Raw genomic sequence first — 17,297 nt, 5'->3', positions numbered from 1 at the left:
ATAAACTAGAAGAGTGAACCTGCAGCGCTGCACAAGCGCTGCACAAGAAGAAATATAAACTAGAAGAGAAATGAGAGAGCACACCTGCAGCGCTGCACAAGAAGAAATGTAAACTAGAAAGAAATCCAAGTGTGTACCTGCAGTGCTGCACAAGAAATATCATCTAGAAGAGAGCACCTGCAGCGCTGCACAAGAAGAAATATCATCTAGAAGGGAGCACCTGCAGCGCTGCACAAGAAGAAATATCATCTAGAAGAGAGCACCTGCAGCGCTGCACAAGAAGAAATATCATCTAGAAGAGAGCACCTGCAGCGCTGCACAAGAAGAAATATCATTTAGAAGAGAGCACCTGCAGCGCTGCACAAGAAGAAATATCATCTAGAAGAGAGCACCTGCAGCGCTGCACAAGACGAAATGTAAACTACTAGAAGAAATCCAAGCGTGCACCTGCAGCGCTGCACAAGAAGAAATATAAACTAGAAGAATGCACCTGCAGCGCTGCACAAGAAGAAAGATAAACTAGAAGAGAAATCAGAGAGTGCACCTGCAGCGCTGCACAAGAAGAAAGATAAACTAGAAGAGAAATCAGAGAGTGCACCTGCAGCGCTGCACAAGAAGAAAGATAAACTAGAAGAGAAATCAGAGAGCGCACCTGCAGCGCTGCACAAGAAGAAAGATAAACTAGAAGAGAAATCAGAGAGCGCACCTGCAGCGCTGCACAAGAAGAAAGATAAACTAGAAGAGAAATCAGAGAGCGCACCTGCAGCGCTGCACAAGAAGAAAGATAAACTAGAAGAGAAATCAGAGAGCGCACCTGCAGCGCTGCACAAGAAGAAAGATAAACTAGAAGAGAAATCAGAGAGCGCACCTGCAGCGCTGCACAAGAAGAAATATCATCTAGAAGAGAGCACCTGCAGCGCTGCACAAGAAGAAATATCATCTAGAAGAGAGCACCTGCAGCGCTGCACAAGAAGAAATATAAACTAGAAGAGAAATCAGAGAGTGCGCCTGCAGTGCTGCACAAGAAGAAATATCATCTAGAAGAGAGCACCTGCAGCGCTGCACAAGAAGAAATATAAACTAGAAGAGAAATCAGAGAGCGCACCTGCAGCGTTGCACAAGAAGAAATATAAACTAGAAGAGAAATCAGAGAGCGCACCTGCAGCGCTGCACAAGAAGAAATAGACTAGAAGAGTGCACCTGCAGTGCTGCACAAGAAGAAAGATAAACTAGAAGAGAAATCAGAGAGCACAGCTGCAGCGCTGCACAAGAAGAAAGATAAACTAGAACACACATCATAGTGCACACCTGCAGCACGGCACAGGACAAATGATAAACCAGAAGAGAAATCAGATAAGAGAAATTAGTAATAAAGTCTATTAACTCCTGGAAATAATGTATTCTGACTTTTTCCAATGTATGAACTGCTCTCCAGTCTGCTCTCCCCCCTGCTGCGTGCAACTGATGCAGACATTCCTGCATATTAGATGCGCAGCATATGCAACTCGAAGCAGGCCCAGTGTGAAATGGGCTTAACACTCATTTAGGAGTCTTTTTTATTTCTTACAATATGTACAAGGACTTGACTAAAATAGAGTCGCCTCTTTCTGGCACTGTTTCAATGAGATACCTGGAGAACGCACATCTTCAAGTAGCAAACAGATGTTTAACTATTTTTCATCTTCTAAGATCCAGGCTGTAAATGACTTCCAGGTCCTGGACTCAGTAATCAGAAGTGCATCTGTACATGCTGAAAGTGTTTCACTTGTAGAAGCATTCACTTCTCCAAGTACTAGACCTTTGAGATTGAGAGATGTCTGGGAAGAGGTTGCTGGCTAGAGGTGTCTGATACCTTTGCAGGAGAATGAAAGTCAAAGTCTTTTGGGTCTCACTTGCATTGTGAGAGAGCACAGTTTTGACATTTATTTAACCAGGTTAGTCCCTCTTTTGCAAGGGAGACCTGGACAATTGTAAAGTTCCCAATTCACCTTTAGGAGGAAGCCGGAACACCCGGAGGAAACCCACGCAAACACGGGGAGAACATGCAAACTTCACACAGAGAGGTGAAAGGCGGGAATCAAACCCATGACATTCTTGCTGTGAGGCAACAGTGCTAACCACTAAGCCACCGTGCTGCCCAGTTAGTTGCCATCCAGAACCCAATGTGGTTCTGTGGTTTTGTGGAGGTGACTAAGCACAGCACCAGTGCATGCTACCAGATGTGACTTGACCTGATCCAAATTAGTCCAAAACATCTCCTGTTGAATTAATTTTGATGCAATGGCACCACAGAGATGCAGGGATGCTAAATTTGGCAGAATTCATCCATTGAAAAAAAGCATCCTCCTGTCTTCTCTGGATCTGAGTGGTTTTTATAATCAGAGTCAAATCAGGTTCTTGGGTGTGAATCTGACCTTGTCCTCTCTGTGTGGAGTTTGCACGTTCTCCCTGTGTTTGGGTTAGTTCTCTCCGGGTGCTCTGACTTCCTTCCACCTCCAAAGACATGCAGGGTAGGTGGATTGAAACCTGTAAAATTAACTGTAGGTGGCAGTGAGAGTGTCAGTTTGTCCATCTGTGTGTGTCAGTCTTGTCCTGGGTCTGCTCCCTCCCCCTCTCGCCCATTGACCGCTGGGATAGGCCCCAGCACGGAAGAAGTGGATTTAGAAAATAGATGGACGGTAACAACGTCCACTTGCCTGGTTCCTGTCTTACCTCAGCACCCATAGCCCAGGCTGCAAGCACGTGGCGGCAGAAGTTGAGTTTGCTCGGCTTCATCTTATCATCACAGGAGCCGCTGTAGTCTGCGATGCTGCTCAGTTCTGGATTACACTCAAAGACTTCGATGTGATGCACAATGGCCTCATTACCACCGGTTATCACCGACTCATACTGACGCCAACACAGAAAAGGGAAAAGTCAAGTTCTGCAAAAGGTTTGTTTTGTTTGGCTTAGCTGGAAATCAAAGCGCGGTAATCACTGCCTGAGGTCAATCTATATCTAGGACACCCGCGACGAGTCCATATTTAGAGGCGTACCATAACAATGTGGTTTTTGGGCATATTCTCAGGCAGCTTGTGAATGAAGCACCAATACGTGGTCTCCTGAGATGGTATGATGATGTTTGGCACAACCACATCCAGTGTTTGCGCGTCTGGGGGCAGGGTGGGTGGCAGCATGTCAGGACGCAGCATCAGCACTCTCTGTACCCCCGTGTGGATGCGGGACAGGTTCAGCTGCTCCAGCGAGGCAATTGGCTGAGCCAGGACTCCATAGATGATGTGCACGGTGCCGTCCTGCCCAAACCAAGTCAGAAACAACAACAACAAAAAAAGATGTCGAATGGCAGAAACATGCAGGAAAATGTATGTACACAACAATCTGATTACATTTGGCTGAGGTGCCGCCAAAGAACTTTTGTTGTCATAGTGATGAGTGTTGCTTTTGTGTCTGCAGCTTAGATATGTGATACCATGGAAACCATCATTATTGCAATCAAAGCTCCAGTAGAAACTGTGCAGAAAATTCCAACATTCCCAGGAAGTCCACACATGAAACCAAGACCTGTCTGTGACAAGATGACCAGCGTTGGCATGCACCCTCCCACCCAAACGCATTTCAGTGAAAATGCACTTTGGCTCTTCTCTCTTTTTTTTTTTTTTATGGACTGGCAAATTCAACACAAACACAATCAGGCTTGATTTTAAAGGATATTGTCCAGTGGCTACCCTCCTCCACATTTCACCACACTTTGAAATGTGAGTGGGAAATCTTCACTTTTTGTTTCATACAATAAATGCAGCACACAAGCGTATTCATACAACTGAATGGAACACAGCCATATAAACTGCATAATTTTAGCTACTTACATTTGTTGTTTCTTGCTATATTTATACTATTAAGATCTGGAGAACACATCTTGTAGAATTTTCAGAAAAGCAGACACAAGGGGCCCTATCTTGACAAGCTATGGGGCGCAGTCTATAGTATAGTACAAGAGAAGGTGGTGGTCCAGTGGAACCGTTGAGGTTGAGACCAGAGGATCCTCTGTTCAAAACCCAGACAGACTAGAAAATTCCAAGGTCCTTAATCCCCTAGTGATCGCCTTGCATGGCAGCACCTTGACATCAGTGTGGGAATGGGTGAATGTGACGCATAATTGTAAAGTGCTTTGAACTTCTAATGCACATGGAAAAGCACTATATATTGCCACAGTCATGTAACCACAGTGGTAGTTACATGACAAACTCTGAGTACAAAGTATGGTGCAGTGTGCAAAGGGGTTCCACTTAGTTGCCTAATTAGTCATAGAAGCGTGACATGAAATAAACCAATCAAATTGTCATCAGTCATCCCCATTAAGAGCCGGCATACAGGAAACACCAGGACCCTAAAAACTTGGATGTGTTCTCTGATTTCTGAATAGAAACAATGTCACTCACCCATGTTCTTGACTTTCTTTATTTTAGGGCTAAATTCATACAAAATACTTTTGTAAAGGGTTGTGTGGTGGTATGATGATGTTATTTGAGTTTCAGAATGTATCTACTGTGAAGCAATCGGAAAATAACTTACTTTTCTGATTTAGTGCATTTCTGTATGGAAGCTGTGTGTGTGTGTGTGTGTGTGTGTGTGTGTGTGTGTGTGTGTGTGTGTGTGTGTGTGTGTGTGTGTGTGTGTGTGTGTGTGTGTGTGTCATTGACAGCCATACCAGCTCCTAATTTCCCTTCATCCATTCAGCAGATGGCAGACATGTCTGTGAGATGTTATAAAAGTAAAACAATGTCGCTATTTCGATTGATTTGGTACAACAAAGTTCATTAGATGTTCAAGTTACAAGATGACAGCATTTATTGTTTTTGAGTTATTGTGTTAAACTGGAGGATATGGACTCTACTTCATCCATCTGTTCACTCAGTGCATGTGACTCGGCTTGTCGGGAAAAAAACTACAGAGAATGATAAATGATGCATCATTTGACAAAATTCACAGTTTCAGGCCTAATTATAATTTATTATTAAATCAACTCTACTGCTGATTTGTGGATGTGGTCTTTAGAAGAAGAATCAAATTTAATCTAATTAGAACAGCATGCAAACTATACAAATTGTTTGCATCAATGGACCAATTAAACAAACAAAAAAAACAATGATGTTCTACGTTCCCAACAGCAGGAATTGTCAGCTGCACTGTTGCCAAGTTACAGAAACTCAAAAGTCATACTCTGACGCTGATAAATTGCTCCAAGAAACACACAAATTTAAGAGTTTCCACACCTCTATGAGGTAATCTCTGGGATCACATGTACTGAAGGGTCTTTTGAAGAGCAGGTAGAATCCTGAAAGCGTCTGTCTGGCTTCGATCAGCTCGTAGTCTTGTTGGCTGTCCAGTGAGACGCGGCCCTCGCTGTCACTCCAGGCATCCTAAATGGGACAGACACACAGGTTAAATGAGTAAAAATAAATAAATAAAGGGGAATAAACAAATATTTCACTTTTTCTAAAGCAGCCACTGAATAAAGTTGAGAGAGAATCATACAGTATACAAAATGTTGATAGAAAATTATGTTGTACAATGTGCTAACTAGTTAGCCAGCAACCATAGATGGTTTTGTAGAACTTGTGCAAGGCAAAAGAAAGAGTGACAATTTCACATTTTAACAATACCTTGGCGTGTCACTTTATTTCACTGACTTCATTCACACAAACACAGACTTTACAAGGTGGTTCAGTCTCGCTCCTTATACCCCTCAGGGGCCCTGACAGTAAAACATCAAAGGGGCCGGGCTGATTGATTACATGGGACTCTGTCCATCCAATCCCGTAGAGCACCTTTCATGGAACGATGAAAGCGCTCACACAGTCCATTAGACTGGCGGTGATATGCTGTGGGCCGGTGGAGCTTCACACCCAGGCTGTCTGCGATTGCGTTCCAGAGCTCAAACGTAAACTGTGAGCCCCTGTCTGAAGAGAGGTCCGATGGAGTGCTGAATCGGGTGACCCAGGTATGAATGCCAGGTCCATTTTGGCCATTGTTGCACCTGTCAGCAAAATGGTCTCCGGCCAACAGGTAGTCCTGTCCACCATGGTGAGGAGGTGCTTGAACGTCCTAGACAAGATTTTTAATGGTACCCCCCAAAAAATAATTCATCCTATTGTGATGAGCTACATTAAAAAAATAAATAAGACCAAAGCTGGGGCAGGTAATGAACTAGTATGAGATATCATCTAATTTTATAAAATTCAGCACCCTACTTGTCTCAGTGAGGTGTTTAGTTACCGCTCACTGCCATAAAAGCTTCAGCAGTGTTATGCCATTAATCCTACATCTCTGTAGAATTCCAATGGACGGATGGGATTCAATTCATCCAAAAGATATTCTTTCGATTGGTGTTTGATGATGCTGATGGATAGAGCACTAACTTGTTGGTCCAAAATCTCCCACAGATTGATACCACATGACTGTGAAGGCTGCATAATCATCTTCATATTCATCAAACCATTCAGTGGCCTCTCATGTTCTATGGATGGGAGCATTATCATTCATTCACACTCATTTAATCAGGTTTTTCCTTTAATTTATCACTCGTCTGTCCAAGATTCAGCTTTGCAGCAGCTGTCTGTCGGCTTCTGTTAAGTTTCTCACATTCATATCTGTCCAGAAAAGCACCAAAGATCATTTTTCCCCTCTTATTTTTGTCGAACACCTCTTATATAACTGTTCTGCACAAACTGCAGATACTCTGATGCCAACAGTAACAACAACATAACTAACTCTGTGTGCTTATAGCTAGCACTCTATAGACGGTTAAGAGCTCTTTATTATTTGATTTAGAATTATTTACAAGACTTGGCATTGGTAAACCAGGTCTTAAATTTTGGCAAAATTTAAGTTAAGGGTATACACTGTACGCAGTTGAAAAAATATGAGGCACTCGAGGTTTTAAAGTTAAAAGTCATTCATTCTTTATGGCTATTGAATTAGCAGTAAAAAAAAAAAAAACAGATATACCAACATGGTTCAGTTATTGCAGGTAAAACATGATAGGATGTTTTTACGGCCAGTTTTTACTGCTGACTCAGTAGCCATGATGAATGAAAGGCTTTTTAACTTTAAAATCTCTTTATTGCCTCTGATTGTCTAAACTCTAAACTTTTGGGATCCCCAAACTAAAGAACAGCAGAGGGACACCCCCCCCCCCCCCCCCCCCCCCCCCCCCCCACACACACACACACACACACAACTGACTGGTTCTCTTTGATGACTTTCTTTCTCTTTTATTTCTTTATTCTTACGTTGACATCACTTTTCCTTTGTCTTCTTGTATAATAATAAATTATGACATTTTTTAATTTTATCTCCCCCCATCAGTTTAAGAAGTTTTCCTTTGATCTCTTCTGCAACATTTATACGTCAGTTATTTTTGCTTTGTTTCCATTTTCTCATTGTGAAATAGTTTTTATTTTGATCTCTTCTACAACATTCAAGTTATGACATCGGTTCTTTTCCTTTTTAAAATAATTTTCTCCACTGTAAGATGTTTTACTTTCATCAGTTCTGTAAAATTTTTGCTTTGTGACATCAAATATTATCCTGTTTACTCGTGTAAGAAGGATTTTACTTTCCCCCCAGTATGGAATAGTTTTTTTTTTAATCTTTTCAATAACATTCACACATTATGACCTCATCAGTTTATGCCTTTTTTTCCCCCAGTGTAAGTTGTTTTCCCTTTGATAATAACGCCATAGACCACAAATCACATTCAGTTGGAATATCTATAGACCTTAAAAAGGCTTTTGATACAATCAATCATGACATATTAATCAATAAACTTGAACAGTATGGGATTAGGGGGTTGGTGTTGCACTGGGTGAGAAGCTACTTAAGTAACAGAAAACAGTTTGTGCACATCATCATGCTTGGACATTGCTTGTGGCGGCCCACAGGGGTCAGTATTGGGTCCAAAACTGTTTCTAATTTATATAAATGATATTGTCAATGTTTCCAAAATATTAAAATTAGTATTATTTGCAGATGACACAAGCATTTTTTGTTCAGGGGGGATTTGCAGGAGTTACTGAGGAGGATCAGTATGGAAATGGGAAAATTGAAAATATGGTTTGACAGAAACAAATTATCATTAAACTTAAGTAAAACAAAATACATGTTATTTGGCTATTGTAATACAGACATACAGGTTCAGTTACAAGTCAAGGGGGTAGATATTGAAAGGGTACATGAAAATAAGTTTCTGGGGGTGATAATAAATGATAAGATAAACTGGAAAACTCATATAAAATATATACAAAGTAAACTGTCAAGAAGCATTTCAGTTCCAAACAAAGCGAAACATATTCTGGACCACAACTCACTCCGCATTCTTTACTGCTCACTGGTTTTACCATATTTACAGTACTGTGCAGAGGTATGGGGTAATACTTATAAAGGTACAACACAATCACTATCAGTAATGCAGAAAAGAGCTATAAGAATTATTCATAATACTGACTGTAGAGATCATACAAATCCACTATTTTTACAATCCAAAATCTTAAAATTCACAGACTTGGTTCATTTTCAAACAGTACAAATCGTGTATAAAGCAATAAACAATTTACTTCCAGCAAATATTAAAAATATGTTTTTTTAACAGATTTTTTAACAGGGGATTGCAATCTGAGGGGGAAATTTAATTTAAAGCATCAGTGGGCACGGACAACATTAAAAGGTTTCTGTATTTCTGTCTGCGGGGTGAGGATGTGGAACAGATTGGGAGTGGGGCTCAAGCAATGTCCAAGCATGAACCAGTTCAAACAGCGGTACAAAAATATGGTTTCTTCTAGGTATAGGGAGGAGGAAGGGTAATGAGGGTTAGGGTGTTTTTGTTTTTTGCTTCGGCTTGAAAATATATAGTATTTTGTATGTAAGTAGGTATGTGTAGGTGTATATTTATGTTTGTGTGTGTGTATATATATATATATATATATATATACTGATATCGGTTTATGTGTGTAGGAATCTATGTGTATATGTGGCAAAGGGTATTATTGGTTGTGGGGAAGAAGGGGTAGGGATAAATAAGCTCATGCTTCACCCTACCCCTTTTTGGACATGTTGGGTACACATTAGGAATTTTTTTTTTTGATGCTTCACCCTACCCCTTTTCGGACATGTTGGGTACACATTAGGAATTTTTTTTGTTGTTGTTGTTTTCACTGATCTATCTTGTATTTGTTGTATCAAATGTTCGAAATAAACAGTTTTCACTTCACTGCACTTCACTCTGTAACGTACATGCATGTCTTATGAAATCAAATCTTTTACTTTTATCTCCTTTTTACAAGTGTAAGAAGGATTTTCTTTGATCACTTCTGTAACATTAATGCCTTACGACATCATCAAGAACTGCAGTCTCCGTCCACATTTAATTTTTGGTGTTCACAGTAAAAATAAAGTTCTGTAAATCATCATCATCATCTTCATCATCATCTTTATTTGCCAGACTCAGAGTCCAAAAAGATCATAGACTGTAGCACATTATTGACCTTTCTCAGATGATAATTTTGCCCTCCTGAGGGAAGACGGACAGATGGAACAGGGGGAGGAGGCGCATCTGCTTGTGTGGCGGACATCAGTTTAATGACAAAATACAAAGATATTGAAGTGACATTATAATGGTGTGATCTGTTTTAGGGAAATAGGATGGTGAATAAAGGCAGATGTTTATGGTATGGGACAGAAACAAAGGTGTCAGAAGTGACGGTGCCATGCAATAAACACCGTGGATGTAGCCATACACTCTCAATAATGTCACCTGGGGGAGCAAGGTTGAGGGTGAGGTTTCAGAAAACTAGTGGTCCTCGATCAAGCCCTTGACGATGGACCAGCCAAAAGATACACTCAACAAAAATATAAACGCAACACTTTTGGTTTTGCTCCCATTTTGTATGAAATGAACTCAAAGATCTAAAACTTTTTCCACATACACAATATCACCGTTTCCCTCAAATATTGTTCACAAACCAGTCTAAATCTGTGATAGTGAGCACTTCTCCTTTGCTGAGATAATCCATCCCACCTCACAGGTGTGCCATATCAAGATGCTGATTAGACACCATGATTAGTGCACAGGTGTGCCTTAGACTGCCCACAATAAAAGGCCACTCTGAAAGGTGCAGTTTTATCACACAGCACAATGCCACAGATGTCGCAAGATTTGAGGGAGCGGGCAATTGGCATGCTGACAGCAGGAATGTCAACCAGAGCTGTTGCTCATGTATTGAATGTTCATTTCTCTAGCATAAGCTGTCTCCAAAGGCGTTTCAGAGAATTTGGCAGTACATCCAACCAGCCTCACAACCGCAGACCACGTGTAACCACACCAGCCCAGAACCTCCACATCCAGCATGTTCACCTCCAAGTTCGTCTGAGACCAGCCACTCGGACAGCTGCTGAAACAATCGGTTTGCATAACCAAAGAATTTCTGCACAAACTGTCAGAAACCGTCTCAGGGAAGCTCATCTGCATGCTCATCGTCCTCATCGGGGTCTCGACCTGACTCCAGTTCGTCGTCGTAACTGACTTGAGTGGGCAAATGCTCACATTCGCTGGTGTTTGGCACGTTGGAGAGGTGTTCTCTTCACGGATGAATCCCGGTTCACACTGTTCAGGGCAGATGGCAGACAGCGTGTGTGGCATCGTGTGGGTGAGCGGTTTTCTGATGTCAGTGTTGTGGATCGAGTGGCCCATGGTGGCGGTGGGGTTATGGTATGGGCAGGCGTCTGTTATGGACGAAGAACACAGGTGCATTTTATTGATGGCATTTTGAATGCACAGAGATACCGTGACGAGTTCCTGAGGCCCATTGTTGTGCCATACATCCAAGAACATCGCCTCTCATACAAAGTGGGAGCAAAACCAAAAGTGTTGCGTTTATATTTTTGTTGAGTGTATGAATTGATTTGGGTATCCAGCTGTGCTGAAGCAGGTCTTCAAGATCAAGTGGTCTTGGATTCCTTGCCACTGGACAAAGCTTGAAGTACTGTCAAAGGCAGCGTGTCAGCTGGTGTCCAACAAGTTATCCATATTAAACCGACTCTTACACAGGCATCTTCCAACATTATTGGTGGTTAATGATATTTGTCACGCAAGAGAAGTGCTGAGAGCAATAGAAACCTTTTTGCATTGCCTTCATAGATCTTACTAAGACTTTTGACTGCATCTCTCAAGACCCCCTTTCAAAACCTTTTGCTTCCTTTGAGGTGGTGGTAGCTTGCATCTCCCTCAAGCTCAGGTCAGCTACCAGAGGTCTGGGAGATCAATGGTCTTGCACAGTATCTTAGTTATTCCTGGAACTGCAGTCTTCTGGACAGACACCACAGATGTTGTTCCTGGAATATGGTGGAGTCATTCTCCCAGTTTGGGGGAGTCACAGCCCCAGGTGCTCCAATTACCACTGAGACCACTGTGGCCTTTATGTTACACATTTTTTCTAGCTCTTCCCCCAACCCTGGGTACTTCTCAAACAACACATTGTCACTCCCTGCTCATCCCGTTTTGAAGAAAAAGTTTCGTTTTGACCAAACATTATGTGCTGAGTTGGGTAGCCCCTTTGCATCAATATGTGACAGGTGAGGAAATGCTAACCCTAACCATAACCTTAACCATGATCATAACCATAACCCAAACAGATTAATGTTCCCTGATGATGCAGATGTCAAACAGATAGTTCTGTTTGTTATCATAGAGAAATGATGATGATGTTAAAATAAAAGGAGTTTCCTTGCATGAATGGGTTATCTAAATTGTCACACAGTGGCACAAAGGGGCACTGACCAAACTCAAAATGTGATGAGTTGGGAGAGGCCATGTGTACAGTAGTCTCGATCGTCTCATATTCTTGGTACAGCCAAGTGATGTTGCCATCACTTGGACGTACCACATCTACCACATCTACCCTTTCTGCTCATTGTCAGTCACCATAATGCTCCATAATGCTCCCACATTTATATAACAATATGATATACTGGCTGTTTTTACAGCTCTCTATTTCTGTCCATGGTGAGGTAAATGATTGTAGACTCAAGACAACCTAAAAAGCAGGAAAGAATCCAGGAACACCAAATGAAAAGGTCAACTGAACCAGTGAAACTGAGAGAGATTTGGAGAGCAAACACTATAACCTCAGATTTTTATAGATTTAATTTGGGTAATAAATTGGTGTGTTGCTGGCAACCTGCCACCCTTCTCAGCCTGTGCACTGCAGACCTCTTGTATGAACACTTTATTTGGTTGATTTTCTTAACAGAATATCTGCAGCAGAACTCACTACCCGGCACGTTTTTGTACCTGCTACAGTCTATATCGTATGTCTGTTCCATCCAGAAATAGAAGCAAAAAGGGAGTTTTCCAGATTTTTTTTTTTTTTCTGTGAAAGTATCATCTGACAAAAACCTACCAAATACCATAAATAATCCACATGAAAATTCAGTAAGGTATATTTTCTATTATACATTCCAATTCTAAGGTAGAACTGTACTCGTGTATACTAAGGTATATCTAAATATCTAAAAAAAAAAGAAGAGTAGAGCCACTTAGGTGCCTGGTCTTGAGAACCAGGGATGGTAGGTTGAAAAGCTTTTTTTATCCCATGGGAACTCTCCCTACCCACCTAAGCGGCTCAAGAATATGGACAGCATGTATATAAGTGACATTTACACAATCAGGCTAATAACATATACAAGAAATATATAATATTATAGGAGTTAGCTCTTGAAACCTAAATGTTCATACAGGAGAAGATTATCCACATATTAGAACAGGGAATATTCAGATAAGAAGAAAGGGGCTGTGCTGATGTTCTTTCTACACCTTAACAGATAAGATAGTGTAATAAAACATATACCATCAAACATATGTTTTATGGTAATAGTAGCAAAGATATAGCCAAAACATTTTTAAAACTACATAGTCTTTTTTATTACATGGAACTGGCATTCATCTTGCTTTGTGGTTCTCATATCTTACTACAATAGTTAAACATTGACCAAAAATGCAAATGAAACAGAAGGCAGATGGGAGTTTTATAATGGGACAAATTGCTTTCTGTGGTACATACTTGGTTTTTCCATTTCTCTCTTCCCTGGCCTTGTGGGCCTTGTTCTCTTTGTCCCCGTCTTATCGCAATTTTAAACAGACTCCTCTTTTGTGCCCTGTATGTTGTATTTGTGTCTAGTTTAATGGATTTAGTTGTGATTGTTGAGGAAAATTGAATTTCAGCCTTTAAGCCTCGAGGTCATCTGTGATTCTGAACATCTGCTAAGGCATAATTGACCCTAATTCAACAATATAATCAATGACAATCAGCTTAGACAGACTATAACCCATTGTTGTGCCTTTTTGAGACTGGTTGGTGGAAGCCAGAGGTTTCAAAACCAAAATTTCCTGAAAGCTGCTGTACAGGTTTACTTAACCACTGAGGTCCACTTGAGAAAACAAACAAACAAACAAACATATATAACTGTAATACAATAACACATACAGTAGATATCAGAAGTGACTTGCGTGTGCATTATGTATACGTAGAGTGTTTCCTCATATCTCCTTTAGAGTTGTCAGCAATGTCTTGGAAGCTTCCCTCACCAGAGAGATTTGTTTTTATGACTGTTTTTGAAGTGAGTCTGTGCTTAACAAAATACCCTGTGTTAATGAATCAGTAGCCTGCAATCAGGGAAGACACACTAGCACCTTTAAAACATTTGTGACGGCCACATCAATTATAATCAACACAACATGAGTAACTGGATTTAACTGATGCAGATCGGGGGTACTCTTGTGTAAAAGCAGGTCAAAAGTGGGCAAGCGGGTCAAGTGCCAAGTCAAGTCTCAAGTCACAATGACCACCAGTTGTTTGCAAGCTGACTTGAGACTTGACTTGAGAGTTGAGACTTGCGACTTGCCAATTCATGACTTGAGAATGACTTGACAGTGATTTCATCCCACCTCTGGTTTGACAATATGAAGTTGTACTCGTATCAGATATAAAATACAGTAGGTAACATGAATCTTTCCTACTATTTAAATGAATCCAGCCATATTTACTCAATATGGACTTCAGGGCAAAATTGCAGCCAAAAATCGGCAATGGGAGACCACCAAACGGTAAGCTTCGATGGGTTTAGATGAAGCCCATCCAGAAGAAGAAAAAGTTGCACTTCCTTGAATGGCTGTTTGAGGCTGGCTCCAAAAGTAAGCAGGTTCCCATTCAAGTCCATGATAAAATGTCCAAATTTAAATTTGCAGTCTGGTACAAAAAACAGTTTTGGTCTGTGTGTGTAGTTTTCTCCTCCATGACAACTGTATGGTGGGTGATTTTATTTTTATAACTTTATAGTTTAAGTTGTTTAAAGACATAAAGGTATGTCTAATTGGGGCATTATCATTTTTGAGTGACAGTGGCTGAGCGATTCTTGACTCTCACTGTGTTGATAACTTATTGCTCACTGGATGCGGCTGCTAGCTGTTGTGGGTGGCTGTGTTTCGCTGTTTGGAGCATTTTATTACAAACGTGGAATAACATGGCTTGTTGTGTACTAATCCTAAAAGATTATCTAATATGTCCCTGCTGCAATATTCATGCCGAGTGAAATGCCCATCAAATTTATTGTTGTGTGCTAACGGGGATAGCACTTTTAGCAGTTATCATAGCCTGATCCGTTAGGCTCCTTTAATGCACGATTATTGAGAAAATAAGTGGCTCATAACTTTTAGCGTCAGCATTAAACCAGACTGTTAAGACAACCCCCATGCAGTCCCTCAAAATATGATTTAATAAACACCCAAACTGATGCTAGCCTGTTAGCGTAGCTGGTTCAGACCTGAAGAGAGGGATGTTTTCAGGTTTCTTTCGTCATGCAGATATGGGCTTCATATCGGCTGTTCTGGGTCTCTAAAGAAAACCTATGAAGCAAACTGATGTTCTGAGGACAATTATTGTCACCAAAAGTGCCACATTTGCGTAACAGGAGCGCAAATTCATTGTAATTCATTCCGTGACGGCTGCACAAAATTAAAAGTGAAGTGAGGGTCAGGGTGGTTATGGTTAGAGTTGGGGGAAGGAGTGGGTTGGGGGTAGGAGTAGGAGTAGGGCTAGTAATAGTGAGTTATAAAAACCCATCACGAAATTTTGAATCATTTTGTGACAGGAGCACAAAAAAAAAATAAAGAAATAAATAAAAAAGTGAGACTGGGTTGGCATGGGTACAATTTCAGGAAAATTCTGAAAAATGCTTGAGCTGGATTTGATAAAACGACTTCTTTGTGGCAACATGAAATTGAGGCCACACACACACACACACACACACCTGCATCAGCAGAGAGCCCTGTTTTGATATGTTAATATCCAGTAATGATTTCCAGGTGAGCCTAAAGCTGTTAGTGCAGTTTGAGTGATTTACAATTAGCTGGAGCTGATAAGATCTCATGCAGCAGCGAGCTCATGAACAAAACCGCCTGCAGGCTCCTTATGCAAGGACACTAATTCTCACAGCTCTGGGTGCACAGATGGACGAGAAAGCTGGCAGTCTTTACGGATGTTCATGTGAGCTCAGTGGATTTACATATTTGAGGATTGGACTTTGCAACAAAGCAAGAACAGAATTTATTTGAAACTTTACCTTTTCGATGCCATCATGGACAGCACCTGTTTGACCTCCTGCCCATTGGTGCATCAAGCGTTCAACAAACAGACTCAAATATCAAATGTTTCTCAAATTTGTGACCACTTTTTGCTTTTAAAATGTATGATTGGATTTAATCAGGATTTCACAATAATTTGAATAGTGAATTTCCAAAAGCAGAAGTTGCTGTGTTCTATGTTATCTTCTGCATGTAAATACTAGAAAATAAAATCTGATATTCTTGATCGTCTTCTCACTCATTGTTTGATGACAAACCCAAACGTCTTCAGTTTATGAGAATTTTTTTCTTTTCATTTTTGTTCTAATATGCATGTTTGAGCATTTCAAATCATCTTTTCTGTTACCAGCATTGAAGAAAAAGGACATGAAACATGATATTTTAATGTACTTCATACCTTTCTTCAGTACTGTACTTATTTTATATTTTAGTGATAAGATGGATCTCATTACTTTATTTGACATCACCAGAAAGGCCATTTGTTGATTTTTATCAACTTAGATATGTAATTTAAATAGCATATTTTTTATCAAAATAATAGGGCACATATACTATTACTTATGTTGTTTTTTTTGTTTTGTTTTGTTTTGGTTTTTTGAAGCGTACTATGTATTTTGGGGTAACCTACCCCAAAATAGCTCTTCGTTCCAGAGTTCCACAGCACCACCAGGTCGGCATTGGTGAGCTCCCCCTGATCGGACATCCCCAGAATCACGCCATGCTTCAGCTGTTTCACCTTCAGCTCCAGGTAAACCTCCTGCTGGGCATAGCTGATGTTCCAGGCAAGCTGCAGCTCCCCATGAGGGTCTAGTGGAACCCTGAAGGGCATGGGAAGAATCTGACGAAGGCTTGAGGTATTGAAGGTTGTCTCGATCATGTTGGTACCAGTGTTGGGTGAGTGGTAGGAAGCCACCAAGATGACCATTAGAGTAACAAGGACAGTGAAGTACATGATGGTGAAGTCCTGAAGACGAACGTTCTTATTGAAGATCCTCATGACGGATCAGCGTGCAGTAAGAAGTCATTAAGTCTTTTTGATCCCAAAAAGCTGTAAAGTTTGATGCCAGACTGATATAAGCTGGCAGTCTTGCGTTTTTTTCTTTACCGTCCACAGTGGGCGTCCGTCCGTCTTGCAGTAACCAGGTGAGATTCTTCTACGATCATCTATCCTCTCAGGCTCTCATTTTCTCCATCATGTTGTCTACATGTTTGACTATCACAGACTTTCCTACCTTTTGATTTCCAAGCTGTTGTGTTATCTTTCCTCTGAGGAGCCGTCCTCTCTTTCTCCATATGATCCCACTTTTTTTAGAGACTCCTCCCTTGTGAGCTGTCTGTGTCTCCAGCCTAATGGTATTACTTTTGTTCAGGAAAATTGGATTGTATTCTTTAAGCCCTGGGGTCAACCATGATTCTGCACATCTGGCAGGTTCTAATTGATCCAAATTCAACCATGGCCATTATCAACTTAGGCTAACTAAACTAAGCGGCTCTTTCTGTTAGTTAGTGACTGATCTTGCTGCTTAAAAAACTGTTCTCAGTTATATTCTTTGCAGGAGTGGAGGGCAGGGAACATGAGTGGGGTGCATGCCCCTGGATCCCA

The 17,297-nt window shown here is 40.9% G+C and overlaps 1 protein-coding gene across 1 annotated transcript in view; it reads right to left on the bottom strand.

The window, feature by feature from the left end:
* Window positions 1-16,956, bottom strand: part of dbh (dopamine beta-hydroxylase (dopamine beta-monooxygenase)) — a 32,664-nt gene extending 15,708 nt beyond the window's left edge. The window contains exons 1-4 of the mRNA XM_034192281.1: window positions 16,323-16,956; window positions 5,274-5,420; window positions 3,036-3,293; window positions 2,713-2,889 (exon numbers count right to left, since the gene is read on the bottom strand). Of these exons, the coding sequence (XP_034048172.1) occupies window positions 2,713-2,889; window positions 3,036-3,293; window positions 5,274-5,420; window positions 16,323-16,691 (951 nt within the window). The 5' untranslated portion in view covers window positions 16,692-16,956. The remainder of the gene's footprint in view (window positions 1-2,712; window positions 2,890-3,035; window positions 3,294-5,273; window positions 5,421-16,322) is intronic.
* Between the last annotated feature and the right edge of the window lie 341 nt (window positions 16,957-17,297).

Source organism: Thalassophryne amazonica, chromosome 17 (genome assembly GCF_902500255.1).
Source record: "Thalassophryne amazonica chromosome 17, fThaAma1.1, whole genome shotgun sequence".
Taxonomy (NCBI): domain Eukaryota; kingdom Metazoa; phylum Chordata; class Actinopteri; order Batrachoidiformes; family Batrachoididae; genus Thalassophryne; species Thalassophryne amazonica.
The sequence above is the reverse complement of the archived record's forward strand: the minus strand, read 5'-3'. Positions and strand labels throughout refer to the sequence as shown.